The 23,769-nt window shown below is 29.3% G+C and overlaps 1 protein-coding gene across 1 annotated transcript in view; it reads left to right on the top strand.

Annotated features, from left to right (window-relative positions):
- Window positions 1-23,769, top strand: part of LOC148310617 (cholecystokinin receptor type A-like) — a 105,718-nt gene that overhangs the window by 62,094 nt on the left and 19,855 nt on the right. Inside the window, 3 exon segments of the mRNA XM_088258125.1 lie at window positions 8,703-8,882; window positions 15,381-15,452; window positions 20,260-20,432. Of these exon segments, the coding sequence (XP_088114251.1) occupies window positions 8,703-8,882; window positions 15,381-15,452; window positions 20,260-20,432 (425 nt within the window).

Raw genomic sequence — 23,769 nt, 5'->3', positions numbered from 1 at the left:
AGGCTGAGCCAGAGTACCTAATGCGTGGCTGTTTACAGGTAGTTTAAAATATAAAATGAATTACATTTGAAATGTTTGTGTCATTACTAATAAAACTAACCCCACTAACTGGAATACTAACACTTATAAGTCAAATGTAAAAAGTGTAAATAAAGAATAACTCGACACTGGCTATAACACCCAAGAAGGGTGAAAAGCCATCAAAAAGAAGAAGAAGAAGAAGAAATGTTTGTGTTTGGTGTTTAGGTTTAAGTGTACTTATGTAGCTTTTTTTGAAAGGCAAAACTCAAACACTGCTTTCAAAAAATCTTGATGAATCTTCAAGAACATCATTAATCTAACCTAATTTCAAGCCATACTGCGATTTCTGCATTAAAAAAATTAAAACATATTTTTTTCATTTAAATACGCTTATCTTGAGTACTTGAGAAAACAAGTTATTTTATGTATCAATTTAAATTGTAAAAAAAGTATGGAACATATATTTATCATATTTATATCTCACAATTAGACTTATCCCATTAATATTTCATTTGAACTTATTAGTGAATTTGTTGGTAAAAGTTTTCAAGTTCTGAAAAGTTACATTTAAACAGTTTGTTGATATTCAACTGGTAAATGACAAAGTTTAAAACAGTTGAATATCAATTATTTTTTTATATTTTAAATTAGGATTAACTATTGTTAGAAACTTTTACCAGTTAAAATAAAAACAATTCTTTATTTAAAATGCTTCGTGTTAGTATTTTAAATTAGTGCATTGATAGGCATACTTTTGTAAATCATGACACCTTTATACGCCATGTTTTTAGGGCAGATCCAAAAAAATAGCAAAACATTCCTGTTCACCATCTTTTTAAATTATCCCAAATCAGTATTTTTTAGTTTTATCTTTATTTAAAATATACTTTTACTTTTAATTTAATCTTTGGAATGAACCTTTATCTACACGGTTATTTAGACTAAGTGAACTGTGAAAAAGTATTTTTTGGTATAAAAATGCACTATTTGTAAAAAAAAAAAATGTTTTCAACCCAATTTAATTAAAAAGAGTATCACAGTGTTTGGATATTCCAGTCTCTCCCTGAAACTAAATGTATTATATATAAATACACAACAATTAGTAAAAATAGCTACGCTCTATTCTACAGTATGGGATTTCAGGTTGATGTGTTACGAGTAATGCATTATTAAAAAGTGTTTTTGTTGCCCAAAAATCAATATAAAAAAGAATATTAAAGTTCAGAGATGGAGTCCCATAGAAGAAATATTCAATAAATTATAATTTGTCACAATCAAACCATATTTTACCTTACATATGCATTATAGAATTCCTCTCACATAACACAAGAAAGAATTTCCCAGCAAAGCACAAAAATCACAATCAACCAACTTTATGGTAATGTACATAGAACTAATCGATCCCAAACACATCAAACAAAACCTAATACACACCTCTTTTGCTCAAAAAAACTTTGATTATTATGCAATAAAGTTATATAACTTACTTCCGTTATCCACAAGGTAATTAAAAATATAAACTAAACATACAAGAGCTATCCATGAATAGATTATGGAGAAGGTTGGTCGGGAATATATCGCATTATTCGGCCATGACGTATTTGATTGTTTGTTTTAAATAATTTTCTGTCATAACAAATTTATAAATTAAAACAATCAAATATGCCCTCCGCACGGGAAAACCCAGTGAGGGAATATTACTGTAATTTGTTATTATGTTTATGATGAAATAAATAAAATTATCTCAACATTGAAATGTTTCATTTTATTATGATATACCCACGTAAATATCAATTGCAGTAGTTGAAAAACATTTTTGTTGAAGTAAAGGAGAAATTTGTGTGGATTCATTACTAGGATTTTATACAAATGCGAAGAGAACTAACTATACAAAGCTTCGTAAATAACGCCCAAACGTATAAGCATTGTCTAATACAAAAGTAATCAAAACATCAAAGCAAATTTTCTTTGAACATCGGCATTATAAAATTCCATTCTGAATAACTGAACGCAAATATCTCAAGATTTTTTTTTCTGAATCACCATCTTAAAATTTCTGGCTAATGCTTAAAAAAACCTCAATATTGTATCAAAATGTATTGTATTTTCTTTAAGAATACGTTCTATAAAGTATTATAAATTCAGTTTTTATAGGTACCGAAATATCTACGATAAAAATTCACAAGCAAAAATTTATGTATATTTTTTTAATAATTTTTTTTTTACTAACCACCTCTATTTTTAGTACCGGTTTAAACAAGCATCTAGGCATCTTCAGGGATGGATGTGTACTTAACTTTAAAATGTGAAATATTCATAGTTAGGTGAGTAGGCGGGATAAAAGAGTGGGTAAATAAGTAAGGCTAAATACTGAAACCGTTTCATCCCTGAAAATGACAAGGTTTTTGTTTTATTTTATAAGTTTTTAAAAATAATTCAGTTGGTATCTCAAGCGCTCTAATAATCCGATGTTTTGGTTCATAAAATTTATTTACTGATAATACTGCTTACACGTAATAAAATTGTGAATAAAACAGTATTTTATATTAACAGCATGATAATGAATTTAAAACCCTCAATACAATTATTTGCATTTATGAGCCCCAATTTCAGTATTTTCATTTTCATTTTCCTTTATATGGCGCGTGATTTGATAAGCATTTAATCTTCTGGGTATAGATCAGTGGTTACCAATATACAACCCATGTTTTCATCCGTGTATACAATGTTTTCATCCTACCCTCCAAAAATTCCCGAATTCTGCATGAAAATAATTAATATGAGATTTATTAATTTTGCAGGGTTTTGTTATTGGTTCTGAATTCACGGCAGCATTATTTAAATTCAGCAATTGGTACTTTGTTAAGTAGTAGGTAGTGGACCCAAAGTAAAATTAGTGTTTGAGATAACCAGCTTTTTCGGTGTTTTAAAGATACCCTTTTATGTTTAAAATATACCATAAACTGAAAAATTATTTCATTCATGATTTTTATTTGCAAAATAACGTTTCACTAAAACGTATATAACTGTTAACTTTATCAAATTAAGATATTCTTCATCTAACCATTATCGGCACCCAATGGTGCATAAGGAATTGTGTAGTATTAAAGCAGTGTTTTTTTGATCGTTACTTTCATGAAGGCAGGGTGATAAATCCTCTGCTTCAGGGACCAGTCGAGGGTAATGTCATGTACATCAGAGTATAAAATCACTCATATTTATCTTCATCCCGCCCTTGGAAATCAAACTCATGACCTCCAGCAAGGTAGCTAAACACGCTATCCATTACACCACGGAGGCGGACAAAAATTCTAACATCATAATAAATATTTGAATAAAATCATAACATAAATATTTTAATATTAAAATGGACACAAATTTAAAGCATAATCGGAATAAGAATTTATTTTTCTGCAAAAATCTGTATTCACTGGTCTAGGTGATCTCGCTGGTTATACAGATATTGAACAACATCACCTCGCTAGAAAAATAAATAATCAATTCCACGCTACATGCAAATGCCAGACGATAAATTATTTTCCGGCACAAACTATGAAACTTTAGAGTATCGAAAATTCGAGGGTGGCCATTGAACATTAATCGTACCATTACAAATTCATTGTTCGTTGCGGTGTGACGCTTAAATTCTCTTTGTGAATATTATAAACGCTCACATTTCATGTAAATTCAGTAAAATACACCTACCTGATTTGTCGTTATTATTGACGACAAATCATCAGTTAGTCAAGCCGGATTTTCTTTCATATTTTAGTTACAAAAACTAATTGGAATATTTTTCTTAAACCTGAAATATTGAAATAAAAGTAAATTTTGGGATGTGAATAAAAAAACTACTCAAATTTTTAGCAGCTTCAAATTTTATAATCATGTTTTAGCGGTATCCCAATATGTAAAATATTCCTGTTGAAAAAATCCCTTAAATAAAAAAGGGTCTCTGCTGAATAAAACCTATCTCAATCCAATCATAGAAAGCTCTAGTGAACTCGAACATGAAGCGTCTTGAGATTTATGATATATGTTTGAGTTTCAAAAAGTTGTATGGAGTAGTTTTAATCACTGGTAAAATGGTGAATGTTACACGTATGTTACGTGATCACTTAAACAGTCATAAGCTCTGTAAATACCAAGACATCCGTATTCTTATTCATCTATGCTAAGATTTAAAATTTAATTATTTAATGCGTTTCTAAATATAAGGCCACATTCTGTCAATGACGAGTTTGACATTAAAATCGATCATATACTTATACTTATTAAAATACCGTTTATAATAATAAATAAAGGGGTTCAGAATCCTTTATCAAAGAAATTGTAGATGTTATTGACATTTTTTTAAAGAAGTTTCCTTTGAAGATGGCCTATCCATTAAAGGATTTATTAGGAAATATATTTATTGTATATACTCTTTCGCATTTTCATAAAGTGGAATCGTATGGTTCCCTTTCAATGAACTTCAAATAAGTCAAATTGAATCAGTACCATATTGCTGCTTTTGAAAAATCGCTGGAGTTTGTCTAATGGTTTAAGAGATTATCACTTATTACATCATCTTGGAAATCCATCATTGGATATACTCGTATGTAACTTCCTCTCGTTTTCTTAAATCCTGGTAAGTAAAAAATCTAAATTTTCCATTGTCTTCGTTCGTTAATTTATGAGTTGTTTTTTTTTTTAAATTTTGAAGTAATCTTTTAGTAAAAACGTTAATCAAAATGGAAAAGTATAGTTTATACTTTAAAATTAATGAAAGTAAACATCATATTTATCATTATCACACGTTTTTACTTCATTGTTCAATAATAAATTAATTGCGTTACTAAAAAAGGTTTTTTTTAAAAACTTTCTGTTAAAAGGTTCAATAAAAAAATAGCAAAATATTTTCAATAAATATAACATAAAGTAATTTTTATTATTCTTATGATATAACTAAAAAAAAATTACCACCTCCGTAGTGTAATGGTCAGCACGCTCGGCTACCGTTCTAGAAGTCCTGGGTTCGATTCCCAGGGGGGGTCAAATAAATAAGTATATGTGTTTTTTCACTATAATATTTATTTATTGAACGGCTGAAGTCTTTAAGATAATACATATAATATTTTTCAATATTACCCTGGACTGTTACCTGAAGTGGGGGGTTGATCACCTTTCCTTCATGTGTAAACGATCAAGATAACACAGCGTTTATATGACGCGGTGCCCAATGCACCATTGGGGTGTGGATAAGGGTTTTACTACTTATAACCAAAACATAAGTGTTTGAAAACATTATTATAAAAAAAAAACTATGGAAGTATGGTTTGCTTATTTTGTGCCAGTTATGAAATATTGTATCAAGTCGTCTTTTTGAAATACTACGTAGGTACGTAAATAATTTTGAAATGATTAATTTTTTAGTCCTAACTTCAAATAATTAACATTTTCATTCACTGTAACAGAAAAAATGGAACTTTTATTAACTGAATTTTTCTCTCTATCAATGCTGGCTTTGAGTTTGACTGTTTGCACAATGAACGGCAACAAAATTGCAGTTGTGATAAAATTGAATGTATAGACAATAAGTTCAAATGGGATTCGCATATTGCAAAACTCTGTAATCGTTTGCGGGCTCTAGGGGGTAATTTTTAAAAGTTGTTCTTTAGTGGGGTCAATAGATTTTTTTGTTGTTGCTATCTATGGCAAAAAACCTTTGTGAAATGTATAAAAGATTACTTTCAAATAATTTTTAAATTCTAAACCCTTGAATACATCATATAATTTTTAATTAACTAATTTCAACTATAATTTTTAATTAAATCGTTTTATTTTCTATTTTTAACAACCAAATAGAATTTTTTTCTACCTTAAATTATAAGTGATATTTTCAGGTCTGTTTAATGATTCGGGATAATTTTATTTTTTAATATTCTTCAGGAATTTCCAAGACGCATTTTAATTATATGTAAATTGCATTAAAAACCGTTTCTTGTACAGAATACTATTTTTGGGTTCAAATACCACGTCAATAAGACATTTCGGGTGCAACGTTTTCATAATCAAGGTCACAGACACTCGGTATTCAATTATTTAAAAACCCACCCTTTCGAGACATTTCGAACAACTTTCTCCCAAGCTCTAAAATTATCTCTTAACTTAACCCAAAAACAACCACTAAACAAACCCTTTAACTTACCTCTAAACAAACCCACTAATCAAACCCAAAACAACTAAGCGCCCAATAACCTCGAACCCAATTCAAAATTACTCGTAAATTCTTGGACCCTCGTGCTCTTTACGAAGTGTTGGAATTACGTATGTGTAACTCACCGGTTGATTACTGTGGTTACGTATATAATACATTCATTTCCAAAGCTCAGCCACCTCCCAAAAGAAGTAATGTTGGTTCTTTATGAATCGTAATATAATTTATTTATTTATTGTTTCGGCATTAGCTTTGTGGTAAGACATGATGAAATTTAATATTAAACACCAGTTTATATTTAGACCTGAAGTTGTTGATTAATATAACTCTAGTGGTAAAAACAAGTGTTTTCCTTTAAATAAAAAAATGTATATTGTAAAAATTATATTAGTGCCAGTGATAATATTGGCTACATGAGGGTGCTGAAAGCTAAATTGAAATTCTCAGAATGAGTTTCCATTGAATAACTTTGTTGTGCTTCGACATTCTGTTTTTATTTCTTTAAACTTCTTATCCTGGTTTGAATAGATCACTGATGATCTGAAGAGATTCTATCGCTCTGTTTATTGTTTTAAAATACTACAGAACTCACTTCCAACCACAATGAAAATAAGTCTGTCACAATCTATCATTCTATCATCAGTGTGCTATATTAATGTTTGCATATTTGATGTCAATATTGATGATCGTCTGGAGCATCTGCAGAATAATAGTATTTGCTTCATTTTTAAACATGATTTTCTTAAAAACCATTATCACCTTCTAGCAATGAACTAAATTGGCTTCATTTCAGTAAGCACATACATCTTCAATCTCTTTGTATATTTTAGAACATTTTTTACAACCCCGTTGTATCTAAATATCTTACTGAATCTTTTATTTACCTTTTTATCATTGTCTATAGCATTGCTCTTCACAGAAGAGAACACATTACATTCCTCGACGTAACATATCATTCTTCAGTTATTTCTTTTTTAAAGTTGAAACTTAGGTATGAATTGACTCTTTGATACATGCATCAACTCTAATAACCTTAAAAAAACGCATGATTACTATCTTTCTTAATTTTCTTAAATCCATTCTAAATTTTCTTCTATTTATCTCTCTTATTAACTCTGTACCTTATATATATATATATATATATATATATATATATATATATATATATATATATATATATATATATATATATATATATATATATATATATATATATATATATATATATATATATATATATATATATATATATATATATATATATATATATATATATATATATATATATATATATATATATATATATATATTTATATATTACGTATCTTTTCATCTTAATAACGCACAAGAACATGCCTTTTAATTTTCAAACTACATTAGAGCGTATGGAAGTCTGTATATTTGTCACAGGGTGGTTTAAGTGATTACTTTATACACTCTACCATTTAATATTGTACCCATGATTGATAAACATACTTCTTAAATTTCTTAAACCTTCATGGACGTGCTACTTCTTTGGCACAATCTTTGGATAAGTTTAAAAAGTTTTTCAATTAGAAGAGACCTTTTGTAAGTGTTTGTAAGATTCTTTTCAAATTATTTGACGTACTAGATGCCTGAAAACTACTTACTCTTTCATGATTTACTTTAAACTCCTCCAAAACTATCCCATACATTTCATAAATGTTTCTACTAATTGAAAAACTTACTCATAAATAACTCCTTAGTGGAGAAACCCAGATTTGTCTGAAAAAAAATTGCATTCATTCAAAATATTAGGTATATACATTATAAATCTTTACTTATATAAGTAGCCTGTTTTTTAATTATTTTTATTTTTATTTTCTTCGATGCATATCACAAAACAAAAAAAATAAGGTTAAATACAAAAAAAATATGTTAATACCAAAAAAAATCCACACAGGCATGACCTGTATGTGGATATACATTTTATTCTAGTTTATAAAAAAGGGTAGTGGAATTAATAAAATAGGCATAAATATATTAATAATACTAATATAAACTACGAATATTTGATTTAAACAGAAAACAAATAAATACAAATGAAAAAAGTTAACAAAAAGTATTATATATGCTACATGAGTTATAAATTAAAAGAAGTAGCTACTTAGATCAATTTTTAAAAAAAATAATTTCAGCAAAATGTTATATCGAAACAAATTTAAATAAGTATTGTTAATCATAAAGTCTTTATGGAATGAATGAAATAGTTTTGGAGCTATGAAAAATGAGTGTATTTGCGTGAGTCTAGATTTGAAAAAAGGGATTTCAAATATACATTATTCGGCTAGATCTATGTATTAATATTTTTAGGAAATAAATGTTGGCGCATGAAAACACATTTAAGACACTGTTCGCAATCAATTTCTGGTAGCACAAATAGTTCAGCTTCCTGAAATAATTGACGATATTGTTTTAGTTGCAATTTAAGGTTTTTTAATTTAAATATATTTTCTCGCAGGTCAGCATCCCATCATCCGGTAAAGGGCACACCACTGGCATGGCCCCCGGGTCCGGTAGGCCCCGCGAGGGTCTTGGCGCCCCCCTAGGCCTTGAAGCCCCCATCGAGACAACCTACACTTTTACGAGGCACGCTATCAGGTCGAACTACATGGACAAGAGTATTGAAGCTAAGAAAAACGTGAGAACATTTTATTTTAATAATATAAATACATTAGTAACATACATTTTTGACATTTCAACATACATGAAGAAGAATATGGAAGTCTGGGTATTAATAGGGCTTATGCCCCATCATAAAGTATTTAGACACACTCAAAATGTTGTAAATAAAAATAACTGGACAAAATGTAAGCTGCATTAAAATCACGTTTTTAGACGTTTCCCAGTATGTGTACATAATCCGGGGTTTGGATCTTGCACACATACAAAAAGGGTCTCCGCTTAATAAAATCATTCACAATCCAACACAGATGGCTCTTGTGAACTCATATGTACGGCTTTATAAGATCGATGATATATGTAGGAGTTTTTGAGTAGTATGATTGCCAGTCATGGGTAGAATGAGTTATAAAATGATCACTTAACCATACACGTGTAATATTCACCATTCTACTCATGATTGATAACCACATTACTTATTTTTTTTGGAACTCTTACATATGTAAATAATAAATCTCTTCAGCAAACTTGAAGAAGTGGAGAAACCTAGGTTTGTGTACAAGGATTTGGACACACCAAAACGTTCGTGAAGGGTAAAGTTATTTATCTAATAATATGTATTTCACTCAGAAAGAACTAGAAGATTGAAAAAAATAAGCACATACTTACACACACACATACACACACATATGCTTTGTGGTTCATAGTTGAACAAGATCAAAAAGCGATATTTAATCCTATTGTGAACAACCATTATAATATTGTATCACAAATTTCTTTACCTACATATATGTGGAACGTAGAAAAAAGATTCAGAAAAACTAAAAATATTTTTTATGCATACTGTTTGAGATTTTTTGTTTATTAAGAATATCAAAGTATGTATAAAGTAAGAACTCTTTGAAATCAGAGTCAATAAAGAAAATAAAGATAGTAAATCTGAAATTCAATATTAAGATGGTATTTGATATGCTTATTCTACGTATATTTTAAAAATCCCTTTAAATGAATTCGACCTTTGACATATTTTCATATCTACAGACAGAAGGGTTTATGTATATACATATATGCGGTATTTTTTTAAAATTTATGAATAAGGAATACCTTTGTTAGTCTTAAAATTTGTTATTTGCTTGTTTTGCTTATATAATATTAAAGTACTATTGGGTCATATAAAAAGTCTCATCGGTTTTTTGGTACATTTTTTAACAAAAAAATTCAAGTACATATTGATGACTATTATTTGTGACCTTTAACCATTTTACGGGTAGTCTAATAATTCCATTGGAATATAACTTCTATGGTTTATTCGAAAAATGTGGCCAATTGATTCTCAGTGCGTCTTTGATTGATCAATTATATACCATCAAAAGATTTTTAAAGAGACCAAAACCAGTAGTAATCAGACAGTGCAAGATCCGGACTATATGGTGGATGCATCAAAATTTTCCAACCAAGTACCATTAATTAGTTCAAAGTCATCAAAGTTGTGTGTGGCCGGGCATTGTCATGATGGAACACAATTCCCATTCTGTTCGTTCATTCATTCGCCAATTCTGGCCGTACTTTATAGATTGCTTCGTTCAAACAGTCAAGTTGTGTAAAGTACAGGACTAAACTGATGGTTTAGCTAGGTTATAACAGCTCGTAATGGACAACTCCCTTCCAATCCCACCAAACACTCAACATAACATTATTTGCCGATAATCCAGGCTTTGAAGTCGTTTGTGGAGGGTCACCAGCATTTGACCATGATCACATGCATGTGATATTCTCGTATTTCAACCATTTTTATAGTCTTTAATGATTCGCTTTAAAAATGGTTCGATTTCGTTGCGTTTCAGTAACATTTCACAAATCACGCTTTAAAAATGGTTCGATTTCGTTGCGTTTCAGTAACATTTCACAAACCAGTCTGATGATGTCGGTAACGACGAAACCCGGTCGCTGGTCAAATAAAAAAGTGGAAAAGCTAAAAATATTGGTTTTAATCTAATAATAAATTTCACAAATGGTAATTCTGTCAAGTTTTTTTTGCGTTAATTCGTGTGGCACCAAACATTGCCCTTCTTTTTGTAGTTTACTCTTAAATGATTTCAAACTACCATGTGGTTGATGTTTTCACTATTTCTTGCTGACAGCTTGCATGTCAGTCTTGCACCATCAGTTTCAAAATTATATCGACTTTTTCTATGACTAGCCGACCAGAGGGAGATGCATCTTTGACATCGAAATTTCAGGAACGGGATTGAGCAAATAACTTCTGGGTCCTTTGTTTACTCAAAGCATTTTCATCGTACACTTGACAAAATTTTCGGCATGTTTTACAATGTTTTTGCCTTTTTATAGTAAAAAAGCATCACATAGCATATTTTTTCAGATATTTAATTCATTTTCAAATCAATATAACTTTTTACAAAAGCAATGAATTAGAAAACCTTTTTTTTTTCAAAAATATAAACATAAATGTCTCCTTTTAAGCACATGTTCTTTAGGAGCAATCGGTTGAGTGTTGTCTGATATATGGACATCAACATCATTTAGTGGCAAAATACCTATTACAAAAGACCTATTACATTATTTTGAGTTTTAAGTCAAATAAAATTTTAATTTATATTGTATATTAAAAGCATTGTTAACGTTGTAGCCTGGTAATATAACACTCTCCTTATCATTCATGTAATATCACTTTTTTAAACACTTATTAGTTACTACCGGTTTCGGAATAATCATTCATTAGATCATTATAATCAATTTATGAGTTTTAATATACTGCGCAATCCCTCAAATCAGATTTTTAAATAATTTGAAATCTATATCTTAGTTAGTTACAAACATTAGAGTATTGTATATCCAGGATGTTCCATTGGCTAGCATATCGAAAGCAGAGACATAAAGAATCTTAAGGGTCGTTGAAAAAAATCTTAATATAATTTTACTAAAATTTGCTGGTATGGGGGTCGTTAAAATAAATTAAGATAAATTCTGTTTCTTAAAATAATTTCATTATTTTAGCCAAATTAATTGAGTTAAACCGGTGATTTTTTTCTTCAAAAAACTTGAATACTGGTTTTATTTATTTTATAAAATAAATATTCAATAGCCACTTATGAAGATGGATCAAGAGCAGATACTTTTACAACAAAATCTCTAGAAATCTAAATAGACTTCAAAACTCTGAGATGAGAACTCTCCGATCTATAACCGGAAACACGTTGCGAGACCGCGTAAGAAACATTGATATCCGGAGCACGTGTAAGACGGAAGATATCGTGAGGTGGGGGTGACAACGAAGGAGATACTGGAATGAGCATGTTAACAGAATGTCAGAAGACAGTCTTCCACGTATAAGAAATCTTCCCTTCAAGAAAGCCCCTAGGCATATCCACAAAAGGCGGAGAGATAGCCTGTTGTCGTATCTCAAGAGGAACAGGTGACGTCACAGATAGAATCTAAAAAAAAATGATGAAGAAAAAGAAAAAGGTGAAAAATTCAGCTCCTAGTCTTTTCTTAAGAAAGTCATGAATTTAAAAAATTATAAATTAAGTTTCTTTCTTGCAAGTGAGAAAGCTCGATCTCGAAATTTAGATTGTTTTATTCCTATTGAAAAATTAATTTCGAGATAGATTGAGAAATGCCAAGATCAGGGAAATATGCGAAATCGAAGATGTCGTTAGGTGGGGAAGGCAACGAAGAAGACAATGGTATGCGCATGTGAGGAGAATGGAACCATCCAGACTCCCCCACATCGCATTGTACGGCCAACCCCATGGTAGACGACTCCCGGGCAGACCACCAAAGAGATGGGCCGATAGCTGGGAATCGACGTCGCAGGAGGCTAATCCCTCTTAAAAACAGGCCGTAAGGCCTACAATAAGAAGAAGAAGAAGAAGAAAAAGAAAAATTAATTAGTTAAATTTTCACTTGAAATAACCCTACTGAACTGGTGATGTAAAAGTCATAGATGTGTAAGATTCTAAAAGCGCGATATCAACGGGTTTTCATGAAATCTGTGACAACGTGTGCTAACAATTATCAACGCTACATAGTAAAGTTTTATGCTATGATGAACACACAACTCCCACATTACTTCTCATATTTGTTAATAATAATAACAATTTTGGATAATTTAAAAAGTGCCATTTTCGTAAAATAATATGTAAAGAGAGCCCCACGGTGATTAGATGTTTCAACAAACAAATGCGTTTTTAGTTTTATTCTAAAAATCATCTCACTCTCATTAATTCTTACTGCTGGTGGAAGACCATTTCATAACGTCGGTCCCCCAACAGCAAATGTACTCTAGCCAAATGTAATACGCTTGTAAGATAAATTCACCGATGGCAGTTGTTGAAGCCGATCAAACCGCAAACGTCAATTTGTCTGGAATGCACAACTCTTTTAGATAGATGTATTTGTTTATACATAAGTGGGCAGACTTTATACTCCACTTTATCGGGAAAACATAACCAGTACAGTTGGTGAAGTAGTGGGGGTGAGGTGACTTTAGAAACTCCAAAAATCAGTATCAATGATTGCAGTCGAGTAATTTTATTTTTTGGTTGACTCGTATACATACGGTTATAATAAATGACTCTATATACTACAAATGCATTAATCAATTGACGGGCAGCATCAACTCTCTTAATTTATCGTAGCCGATGAAACATATCGATTTGCTGATCTGTCTCAAGAGAGAAATTAGAATCTAAGAATACGATTTTTTATAGGCGGTGAATTGGTACTCATCGTATTAGGAGAGTCGTGTTGTCAATAAAATTATGTTGTTTAAGTGTGGCTATCCCGAAAAATTCTGTTTGGAACGTATTCATGTTTATCTGTTTTCAGCCATCCATTCTCCTTTGCCTTCTATATACTTATGAAGTCAACAAGTTCACATTTCTCTCCTAAATTCCAATTTAAATAAATGTGCGTTTCATCTGCATAGCTTTTAAAAGTTTTGAAAAATCTAGCTAAATCCAACATCAGATTATATCGGCGACAGCAAAAAAGGTTATCACCTTTACTTTTTGCCTTTAAATGAGGCATCCCTTTTGGACGCTTTATGCGTCCAATCTGATCTTGAACCTTCGTTCTTTGAAAGACCTCGAGCCCTTCGAAGGCCGATACTGCGGGCTTCCTTATCTTTTTAATTAATTAACGTTACTTTAAACATGACTGAGAAATGAGGATAACATTTTGTTTCATTTATCATTAGGTTATTCAATTTATTTAGTCTTATATTTAATTATTTGTCTTTCGTTTATGTGAAGTAAGCCGATTGTAAAGTAAATTAAGCTAAATATTTAAAGGTATCTCTTGAATTATCCTTTAAATCCGTGAAATTCAAGGTTCATGCCTCGGTGCTTTATTGTGGTCTCTTGAGATATGTTTAAATATGATTATTTTACTCAGATCTTTTCATTTTGAATTTCATTATTCTAGTTGATGTTAAATTAAATTATCTCCGGTATTAAAATATTTATTTAATTATCTCACATGTCAATTACTCATGCAACATTTAGTTTTGAATAAAATTCTCCAAAATAAACTCTTGAGAATTTGAATGTATGATAAACTATATTGAAAGATGAGAAATAATCTAAGTTAATGAAATACGAGATAAAACTAAAATTACTTTGATTATATTCGGACCCTAAAATGAACATTTTGAACTGATAATAAGACTTTCATCGTAATGCGCAATAAGCGAAAATGGCTAATAGATGTTAAAATGAAAAAAAACTAAAACACTTATATAAAATCAATATTTTAAATTTATTCACGTAAACACGATTAGTTTCAAGAGTCACAGATTTTCTCAGAAGCAGACAGGTTTAGAATTTTCAATCTAAGTTTTACTTGGTAAATACCGCTATTTCTTAAAATCTATCATATAAACATAAATAAAAAATCATTTTCAAACACCGAATGTGAAGCTAAGTCTAAATTACTTTTTCAATAATTTTCAATTATTAATTAAAAAAACTATCTTATACTCGTACAAGTGGTTTATAATATTTTTTATGAACGCATTAATCAACGTTTGTTTAAATTAGTTAGTCCTATTTAGCAAGCATTTATTATATTGATAAGTCTGAAATATCTTCATTCATCGTGGTTTGAAAATTTATAAGCATCTATAACATCTACTAAGTACAATATAAAGGAAATGTTTTTCGGTGTTTTAATATATATGTATTCAATTTATTGAAAACATATTGTTTTCTTAAAAGGAATACGCCCGCAAAGCCCCTACATTAAGAAGCTTAGGATAGTAAGGATGGGAAAGGTAAATGTGATGAATTCATCACGAATACCCAGACCAATTGAAAAAAAACTTTCTTGAATTGATTTCGCAATTGGCGGGAAACGAACCCAGGAAGCCAGTTTCGCGATCGAGCGTCTATCTAACTACGCTACGGCGCCTATGTTGGTTTATGTGAATACATGAATGTGCGTTGTTGTGATTACTTATTACTTTAAAACAATTTCTGAGTGTTTTTATTTGTTACAGGTTATAAGAATGCTCTTTGTCATCATAGCTGAATTCTTTATCTGCTGGGCACCCCTTCACGTCTTAAATACTGTAAGTTTTAACATAAAATTATGATACAGGTTTGTTTTACTTACAATCAATATATATAAATAAATATATATATATATATATATATATATATATATATATATATATATATATATATATATATATATATATATATATATGTGTGTGTATATATATGTGTGTGTGTATATAAATTTATATGTATTCGTACCTAAAAGTGAAAAAAAAATCAAATTGGACGCTTTACAAAACAAATTGACCAATTTAATAAAAAAAGGAAAAGCAGTACCTACTCATGATTAAAATAAGTATTGAAAATCTTGTCTGAAAACTTCAGCATACATAGCGCGCACAGACTATGACAGCGCGCTGCGCAGACTTGTCAACTTGAAGACTAACGCACTTGCTAGTCTTAAGAACAAAAAATATGGACTGGTATTTACACTGACGGTATATGTAGAACTTGTATGAATATATATACATATATTTTAAACTAACTTTTTTTATAAAATACAATGTAACGTCCAATTTTTTTTGAGAAACATTCAATTGTATTTATTAAACCTCTAATGTGATTTCTGAGACGTCCAATTCGAATTGTTGAAGGTCTAATTTGTTTAATACAATCTATGTTTGAAATATTATGATTCTCAATTAAAGAAAATTACTCACGTTTTTACATAGCGGTGTCCGTGATCTGAATTGTACTTTTGAGTTTTTCGAGTTTTTAATTTACAAATTTTCCTTTTTCTTGTTCTTTTCAGTGGCATAGTGGAAACGCGTAACGTTTGAAAAAGTATTCACCATCAGTCGGCATTAATTTGGCATATTTATCGAATATTCCACGTTTGAATAATGAAAACATCCTTAATTCTAGAATACCAAGTAAAATACGAAGTTCAAAGCATCAGTACTAGGAATGTGAGTAAATATTGATATATCAATATCACGAAAACTTATATAATAATAATATAATATGATATCCGCATTAAGCTTACTTAGAGGATCAAAATTTTGGTGGCAAGATAATGAATTCTGTCTTACCTTGTCTTCATAAAATGAACGAGTATATTGCGTACGGTATTATTGAGCAGTTCTTTAGTTTTAATCTTTGATGCTTGGATTCTAATGCTTTAAGTTATTTGACTGTCTGTGTTGTAAACAGTTTCCTTTATACAAATAAAATATGATAAAAAATATATACTAGTATGTAAAATAAAAGTATATAATAAAAAAATTACAGTATGCGGTCAGGTCAGGTTAGGAGTCGAAATAATCGGCCGGTGTGTATGAGGAGATGCACGAACGTGGAAGATGCGAAGAATGTTTGCAAAGACAGAGTGGTGTGGCGTTCTATTTTCTCTGCCTACCCCTGCGGGGAAGTGGCGTGATGGTTAGTTGGTTAGTTAGTTAGTTATAAAAATATATCTTAACCCTTTAAACAATAATATTTTTATGTTTTTTGACATTTCATCATAGATGAATAAGTATGTGGATGTCTGGGTATTTATAGAGCTTATGCCTGTCATGGGCTGGTAAAGTGATCACTTTTTACTGGTGCAAAATTCACCATTCTACCAATAATTAACAACCACAGTTCTCAAATTTAAGGAACTCCTAAATATATCATTAATCTCATGACACTGTTCGTGTGTGTTCACTAGAACAATCAATGGTTAGATTGGGAATGATTTTATTTATCATAGACCCTTTATTCGGATGTATGTAAGATCCTCACCAGATTATTTCACAAACTGGGAAACGCCTGAAAACATGATTTTAGTTTTTTTATGTTACCTTTTTTATTAAACTATTATAATATATAAACCTCGCTTCAGGGGATAGGTACACACGTCGCGGCGTATGAATAACTGTTAATATGATTTGAGACGTCTTTGAAATATTAAATTCATGTGCACACATTTAATCAACGGTCATAAGTACTTAAATTATGAGAAATCCACCCCTCGCGAAACGTTAAACCCTTTATATTTCAGACCCTAAAAGATTACGTCTTTTATATCTTTTTCTTTTTGATTTCCCATACGAAGAAGCAAGTCATCACTCCAACGGCTCTAGATAAATTTGGGAGACATATTGTTGAAACATATGGGTTTTCTCATAAAAGAATACGTGTATTTTAATTTGAAAAGCAGTCATGTCTGCATTTGACGTAACTTAAAAAAAAAACATTTTAGTAGATAATATTGTATTTCTGATTTTAAAGAAACGCAAAAACTCTCTTATGGATTGATTTTTTTATATTCTTTTCCCTTCTAAATTTTTGTACCTGTTCGTTTCGAATGAAAATTTGTTTATTTTAGTGATTATCTATAATTGCGCATCATCAATACAAAAACTGCTTTTCTTTAGCCTTTTCATTTTGATTATTGTAAAAATCAAAAGAGCACACGTTTAACTTCAAGATATAAAAACAAGTTATAACAATTCATTGTAAGGAAAAGAAGATATTGGTTGAAATTCATAAATGTTCCTTGCCTATTTTTTTTATTAATTATATGAAATTAATTGTTTGATATTTTAGACCTGTATCGAGAATGTGCACACTTAAGTATCAAGTATCAAGTGCATTAATATGGATATTTTTATTTTCTTTATATTTTGTTTATATATGAAAAACATTCATGGCGTATTTTTTTTGTATAAAATTGTATGTTTTTTTATCATAAATCTTTATCATAAATTATAAGCATATTTAAATCAGAAGAAAAATGATTGTTTAGATATATATTGAAAGCTGTCCCACCGCATGCCCAGATCTGATACAGAAGCATCTAGGCTTCCTGACAGATCTGCTCTTGCTAAGTATTTTTTTTTAAACTAAGTTACAAAATCGATTGAAAATGTAAAACAACATAAAATTGTATCCCAATTTTACTGTGAATTTACATTTAAAAGCTTTCAATATACCTGTCACTGCCAATCTAAATAATACAAGATTGTAAGTCCATCACCAAATTTTCTAGAAGTTCCCCAGTGTAGGCAGTGAAAGGGATTAGTGTTTAGTTCAATTAGCCAGCTAGATCCGATTACGACTTGACGTTGGCCGGTACACAGACGCCCACAACCCCGACCAGCACAGCAGACAGACACGGAACAGACAGACAAGTGTTGAGATAATATCGTTTATCTATTTTCAGTGATATTTTTTTATACATCATACAAATTTTCTACACCATGTTTAACAATGTTAAACAACTGTTACGCCAAATAAACCTCTTGTGTATTATATCAGTCAGGTTTTATTATTGTTACTTATAAAAGTTGTTATTACAGGCTTAAATTGTGTATTGTATAACCCAAAACACCGAAATATAGTTAAAATACAGAGATCTCCGTTAACATTTTCGTACAATCCCTGGCTGCTCGGTAAATAATTATATCATAACACATACATGTAGTTTTGAAAGCTTCTATAAATAATTTCATTAATTGATTCGGCAGTCACTTTGTGGTAAAATCTATCCATTTTTAATTAATGTTTTACTTAGTAAAAACCACTATTTCATAGTGAATAGTGGTATTTACTAAATAAAACATTAATTAAAAACTTCTATAAATAATTTATTATTTTATTCCAGGAGCAAGAGAAATGTGGTATTGAATATTGACAGGATTTTATTACAGAATGTAACCTAACCATTTTTCCAATTACTGCATGTTACAAAATCATTTTCATTCATAATAACAAATTGACTGGTTGAATAATCTAACGAAACGATATTTTCACATGGTGTGTTTTTTTAAATATAACCCTCAGGTCAACGAGATTTAAAAATATTTATCAATTTCTATGTATAAATCGCCTCCGTAGTGTAATGGTCAGCACGCTCGGCTACCGTTCTGGAGGTCCCGGGTTCGATTCCCAAGGGGGGTAAAATAAATATAAGTGATTTTTTCACTGTCATATTTATTCAATATTACCCTGGACTGGTACCTGAAGCGGAGGGCTGATCACCTTTCCTTCATGTGTAAACGATCAAGATAACACTGCGTTTATATGACGCAGTGCCCTATGCACCATTGGGGTGCGGATAAGGGTTTTATTATTATTATTATTATTATACATAAATCGATAGGGAATGAAGAAAATTTATTTAAATGAAATCAGTTTAACATGTTATAATAAAACCCGTGTTATTTCATAATCCAAGTTTAAAAAAAATTTAATAAAAACTGTAAATTAGTCAATTATCTATGAATACGTATAGCATATCGGATGGCACTTAGATGAAAAGCTTTGTAGACTATTATGAAAATACATATTCATTATATTTAAAAAAAAATAGTAAATATTATTAATTTTTCATTACTATACAATTTCTCACAAAAATAGGTTATAAGTTTTAGTTGCTTTACGACTATATATTTCAGTTTTTTGTCATTTTTGTTATTTTTCGGTAAAAAATAATATTCATTACGACCCAGACCCAACTGATTCTGTGTAACAAAAAATAAACAAACAATTTGACCAAAATAAACAAATAATGCGCGGACTTCCATATTCTTCTTCATCTTTGATGAGATGTCAAAAAATAATATCAAAATAACTCCTTTAACAGGAGATAATTAAGATTTTGTGAACAAGTATTTGGACACACTCAAAATGTTGTAAATAATTTGGTTTCGTATTAGGCAACCATTTTCTTTCAATGCTTGTTTAAAATTCAAATAAAACTGTCACATTTTTATTACGTAAAAGGAAAATTATTTCACAACTTTTAACAGTTTAAAATGGTTAATTTGTTTTGTTGTTTTATAATCGACCTTAATTTCTGAATGGCTTGTAAAAGTTTTTTGTTTGTTTTAGGTTTACCTGTTCTCCCCGGAACTACTTTACAACATCGTGGGAAGTACAGGCGTGGCGCTGGTACAACTGCTGGCCTATGTCAGCTCTTGCTGTAATCCTATCACCTACTGCTTCATGAACAAGAAGTTCAGACAAGCGTTTATGGCGATCTTCGACTGCTATCGTTGTGCTAGGTAAGGATTAAAATGGATCAAATTTGTTGCAAAATTGAATTACAGAGATTCGTCACAACACTATTTATACATGCAAAATATATGTACATACTTTACCCACCACGAATAAATTATTTAAAAATTCGCTTTTCGCTACTGAAAAAATGGGAAAAAACAATGTTATTTTATGACATAATTATAAGAATACTTAAGCAGATATAAATAAATTTTTATCATAAAATGAGTAATATATAATGTTTTCATTACACTTACGGCAATATTTTTATTACAGTTTTCTTTCAAGTATAAAAGGAAATCACTTTATTTATATTAGAGGTTATTGATACTCTAGTGAGAAAACGTAGAAATTACTAGTTTATTTTAAAGAAAATCCTTGGGCACGCGTGTTTTTTGAAAAATATTTTTTTTTGTATTTTTTCCGTCTAAATATAAATTATTTATTTCGATACAAACTAATATATATTAATATATTGTAAATACACACATGACTCGTTATATAAATTCTAAAATTTCCTGATGTTCCGAAGTTCACGAAAATCTGAAATAAAATATTTCTTAGAAGATAAAGTCCAAAAAAAGCCATAGGAACTTTTAAAGATAAACACAAAAATGTGGAAATAAATAGATCAGAATTCCAGATATATTATCTTCATTTTATTGTCAAGACATATTATTTTCAACTTCATACTAATAAAACACGTAATAAGTTACACATTATACCACGCTCGTATTTATTTAACCTTACATAACGTGATATATTTCTTGTGATGGGTGTCATTTTGTCATGTTCAATTGCGTCAAAATCATGTTCAATTTTCCTTTACGAGAACTCGTCTGTGGGTAAGGATATTTTTGTAAGCTCAAAAAACATTGATATCCCAAAATTCGTAACGTATTAATAACGAGAAATATATTATTTATAATATTTATTGACTTGTCTTTGAAATATCGAGGTATAATTAATACCACTGTTTTTAAATATATTATTTTTTCCTTTTTATGATTGTGCTTGAAATGACACAGTTTATTGAAGAAAAAAACTGTTGATAAAAATATGGTAAAAAGTGTTTTTTGGTTGAATAAACCCAATTTCGATTATCTTTGATATATTTTTTTGAAGGTTCGTACTTTTTGTGAAAGCATTTGTAAACTTCTAATTTGGTGAAAAAAATAAGGCCACATTAGATTCTGTTGCTTATGATAAACGCTTTGAATTTATTTTCGCTTCTCTTCATACAAAAATTTATCAAAAAATACATAAAAAATTGTCTCAAAATAAAGAATCGTATTTTAAACAAATATTTCACGAAATAACCTTACTGAAAAACTCACAGTTTATAAAAAAATTACAATTAAATATTATTACAAACAGAAAATAAACGACAGTTAAAATAAATAAATAAAATTTGTTTTTCCTCTAACCAAGATAATAGTAGATATCGGCACAAAAGAATCGTAAAACAAATTACAATATTTAGAATTAGTATTTCACTGGATATTTTTTCTTCCGAGCACATAAAAAATAACGTTTTATTTTAGTACTTACATATCTTATAAAAAAACAAGCTTAATTATTTTCAAAACGAATCTAAATACGAGCATTTTTATAATTCTTCATAAAAACAGTTTTATGGCTTGGTTGTAAAACCATTATGATGAAACCGATATAATATACAATAAAAACGAAAAAAACAATGATTTTATTTGGATGGAAGGATTTTATCGTAATATTTTTACATATTAAAATATGACTTTCGATTTCCATAACCAAAGAGGTAAGTATGTATCAAAAGTTGCTTTTCGTAAGAAAGGGGAACTCATCTCCCTCAACTTAATTTTCATGAAAACCAGGTAAAATTTAACGTAATTGCATTTTTTGCTCAAAACACCGTTTTTTATCGAGAAAATAAGTTTATATTGAAATAAATAGAATTTTTTACAAAGAAGTTTTGAAAAGAAAAAATGAAATTGAAAATTGAGAACTAAAAAAAAATCCACCTAAATCCAATATATTATATATATATATATATATATATATATATATATATATATATATATATATATATATATATATATATATATATATATATATATATATATATATATATATATATATATATATATATATATATATAAATATATATATATATATATATATATATATATATAAATATATATATATATATATATATATATATATATATATATATATATATATATATATATATATATATATATATATATATATATATATATATATATATATATATATATATATATATATATATATATATATATATATATATATATATATATATATATATATATATATATATATATATATATATATATATATATATATATATATATATATATATATATATATATATATATATATATATATATATATATATATATATATATATTCATCAGCTCGTCGAGTACCAACTATGCAAATTTGAGAGTTCACCCTTAAATAAAAAAAAAAAAAAAAAAACAAGCTAAAAAATCAAGTCATTCGATGTCTTTCATTATTTTCTCTTCATCGTTTGCCACGTTAAAGGAATACATACACTCGTATGTTACTTTTTCACCGAAATAAGACCTAGATAACAGTTAAGCCTATTTCACACAGCAGTGCATGTTGTGCAAGGTATTAATGCTTCCTTTGAGGGTCTACGGATGTACCCTCATGAAAAATTCACGCACGTGTGCACGCAGCTAACGTGGCTATCTTATCAGAGTTCACTGCTGTGTGTGACTGACTGGCTTTTCTGTGTTTTATTTTTTACGCTATGTTGAGTCGTATTGTCAAAGAATTTTATTTTATTTTTCACATTCACATAAAAGCAGCCAACAACAATATACAGAAGGACCTCTATAATTCGAACGCTGAAAATTACAATATTCACACAACTTCTGTTCAAAATGTTTGTAAATAAAACAAATATGTTACGTGAAATTTTAAATGAAATCAATGAATTTAGTTGATCGAGATTTATTTAATGACTGGTAAAAAGCTTTGTCTCTCAATTTACGTAAAAGCATCTTCTCTGGCACAGGAATATCTACTTGATCAGTCCATTCTAGGCATGTATTGGATGAGTGGGCGTTCGGATTACAGAAGTGTTAAGATTAGCAAGTGTTCGGATCAAAGAGGACCTGCTGTATTGAGTTTGTCCAAATTTTCGTCCACGAACTGATGATTTGCTGCACTTAGTATGTAATTATTTAAATACAAACATTTTTATTTATCTCCAGAATTATTTTCAATTTATGAAGACGCCTTGTGCGCGTTATACGTAAAATAATTGGAAAAATTATCTCACTTACATTA

Source organism: Brachycentrus maculatus, unplaced genomic scaffold (assembly GCF_059751285.1).
Source record: "Brachycentrus maculatus isolate JH-2025_06_01 unplaced genomic scaffold, ASM5975128v1 h1tg000090l, whole genome shotgun sequence".
NCBI classification, from domain to species: domain Eukaryota; kingdom Metazoa; phylum Arthropoda; class Insecta; order Trichoptera; family Brachycentridae; genus Brachycentrus; species Brachycentrus maculatus.
This window is presented reverse-complemented; position numbering and strand designations above follow the sequence as displayed.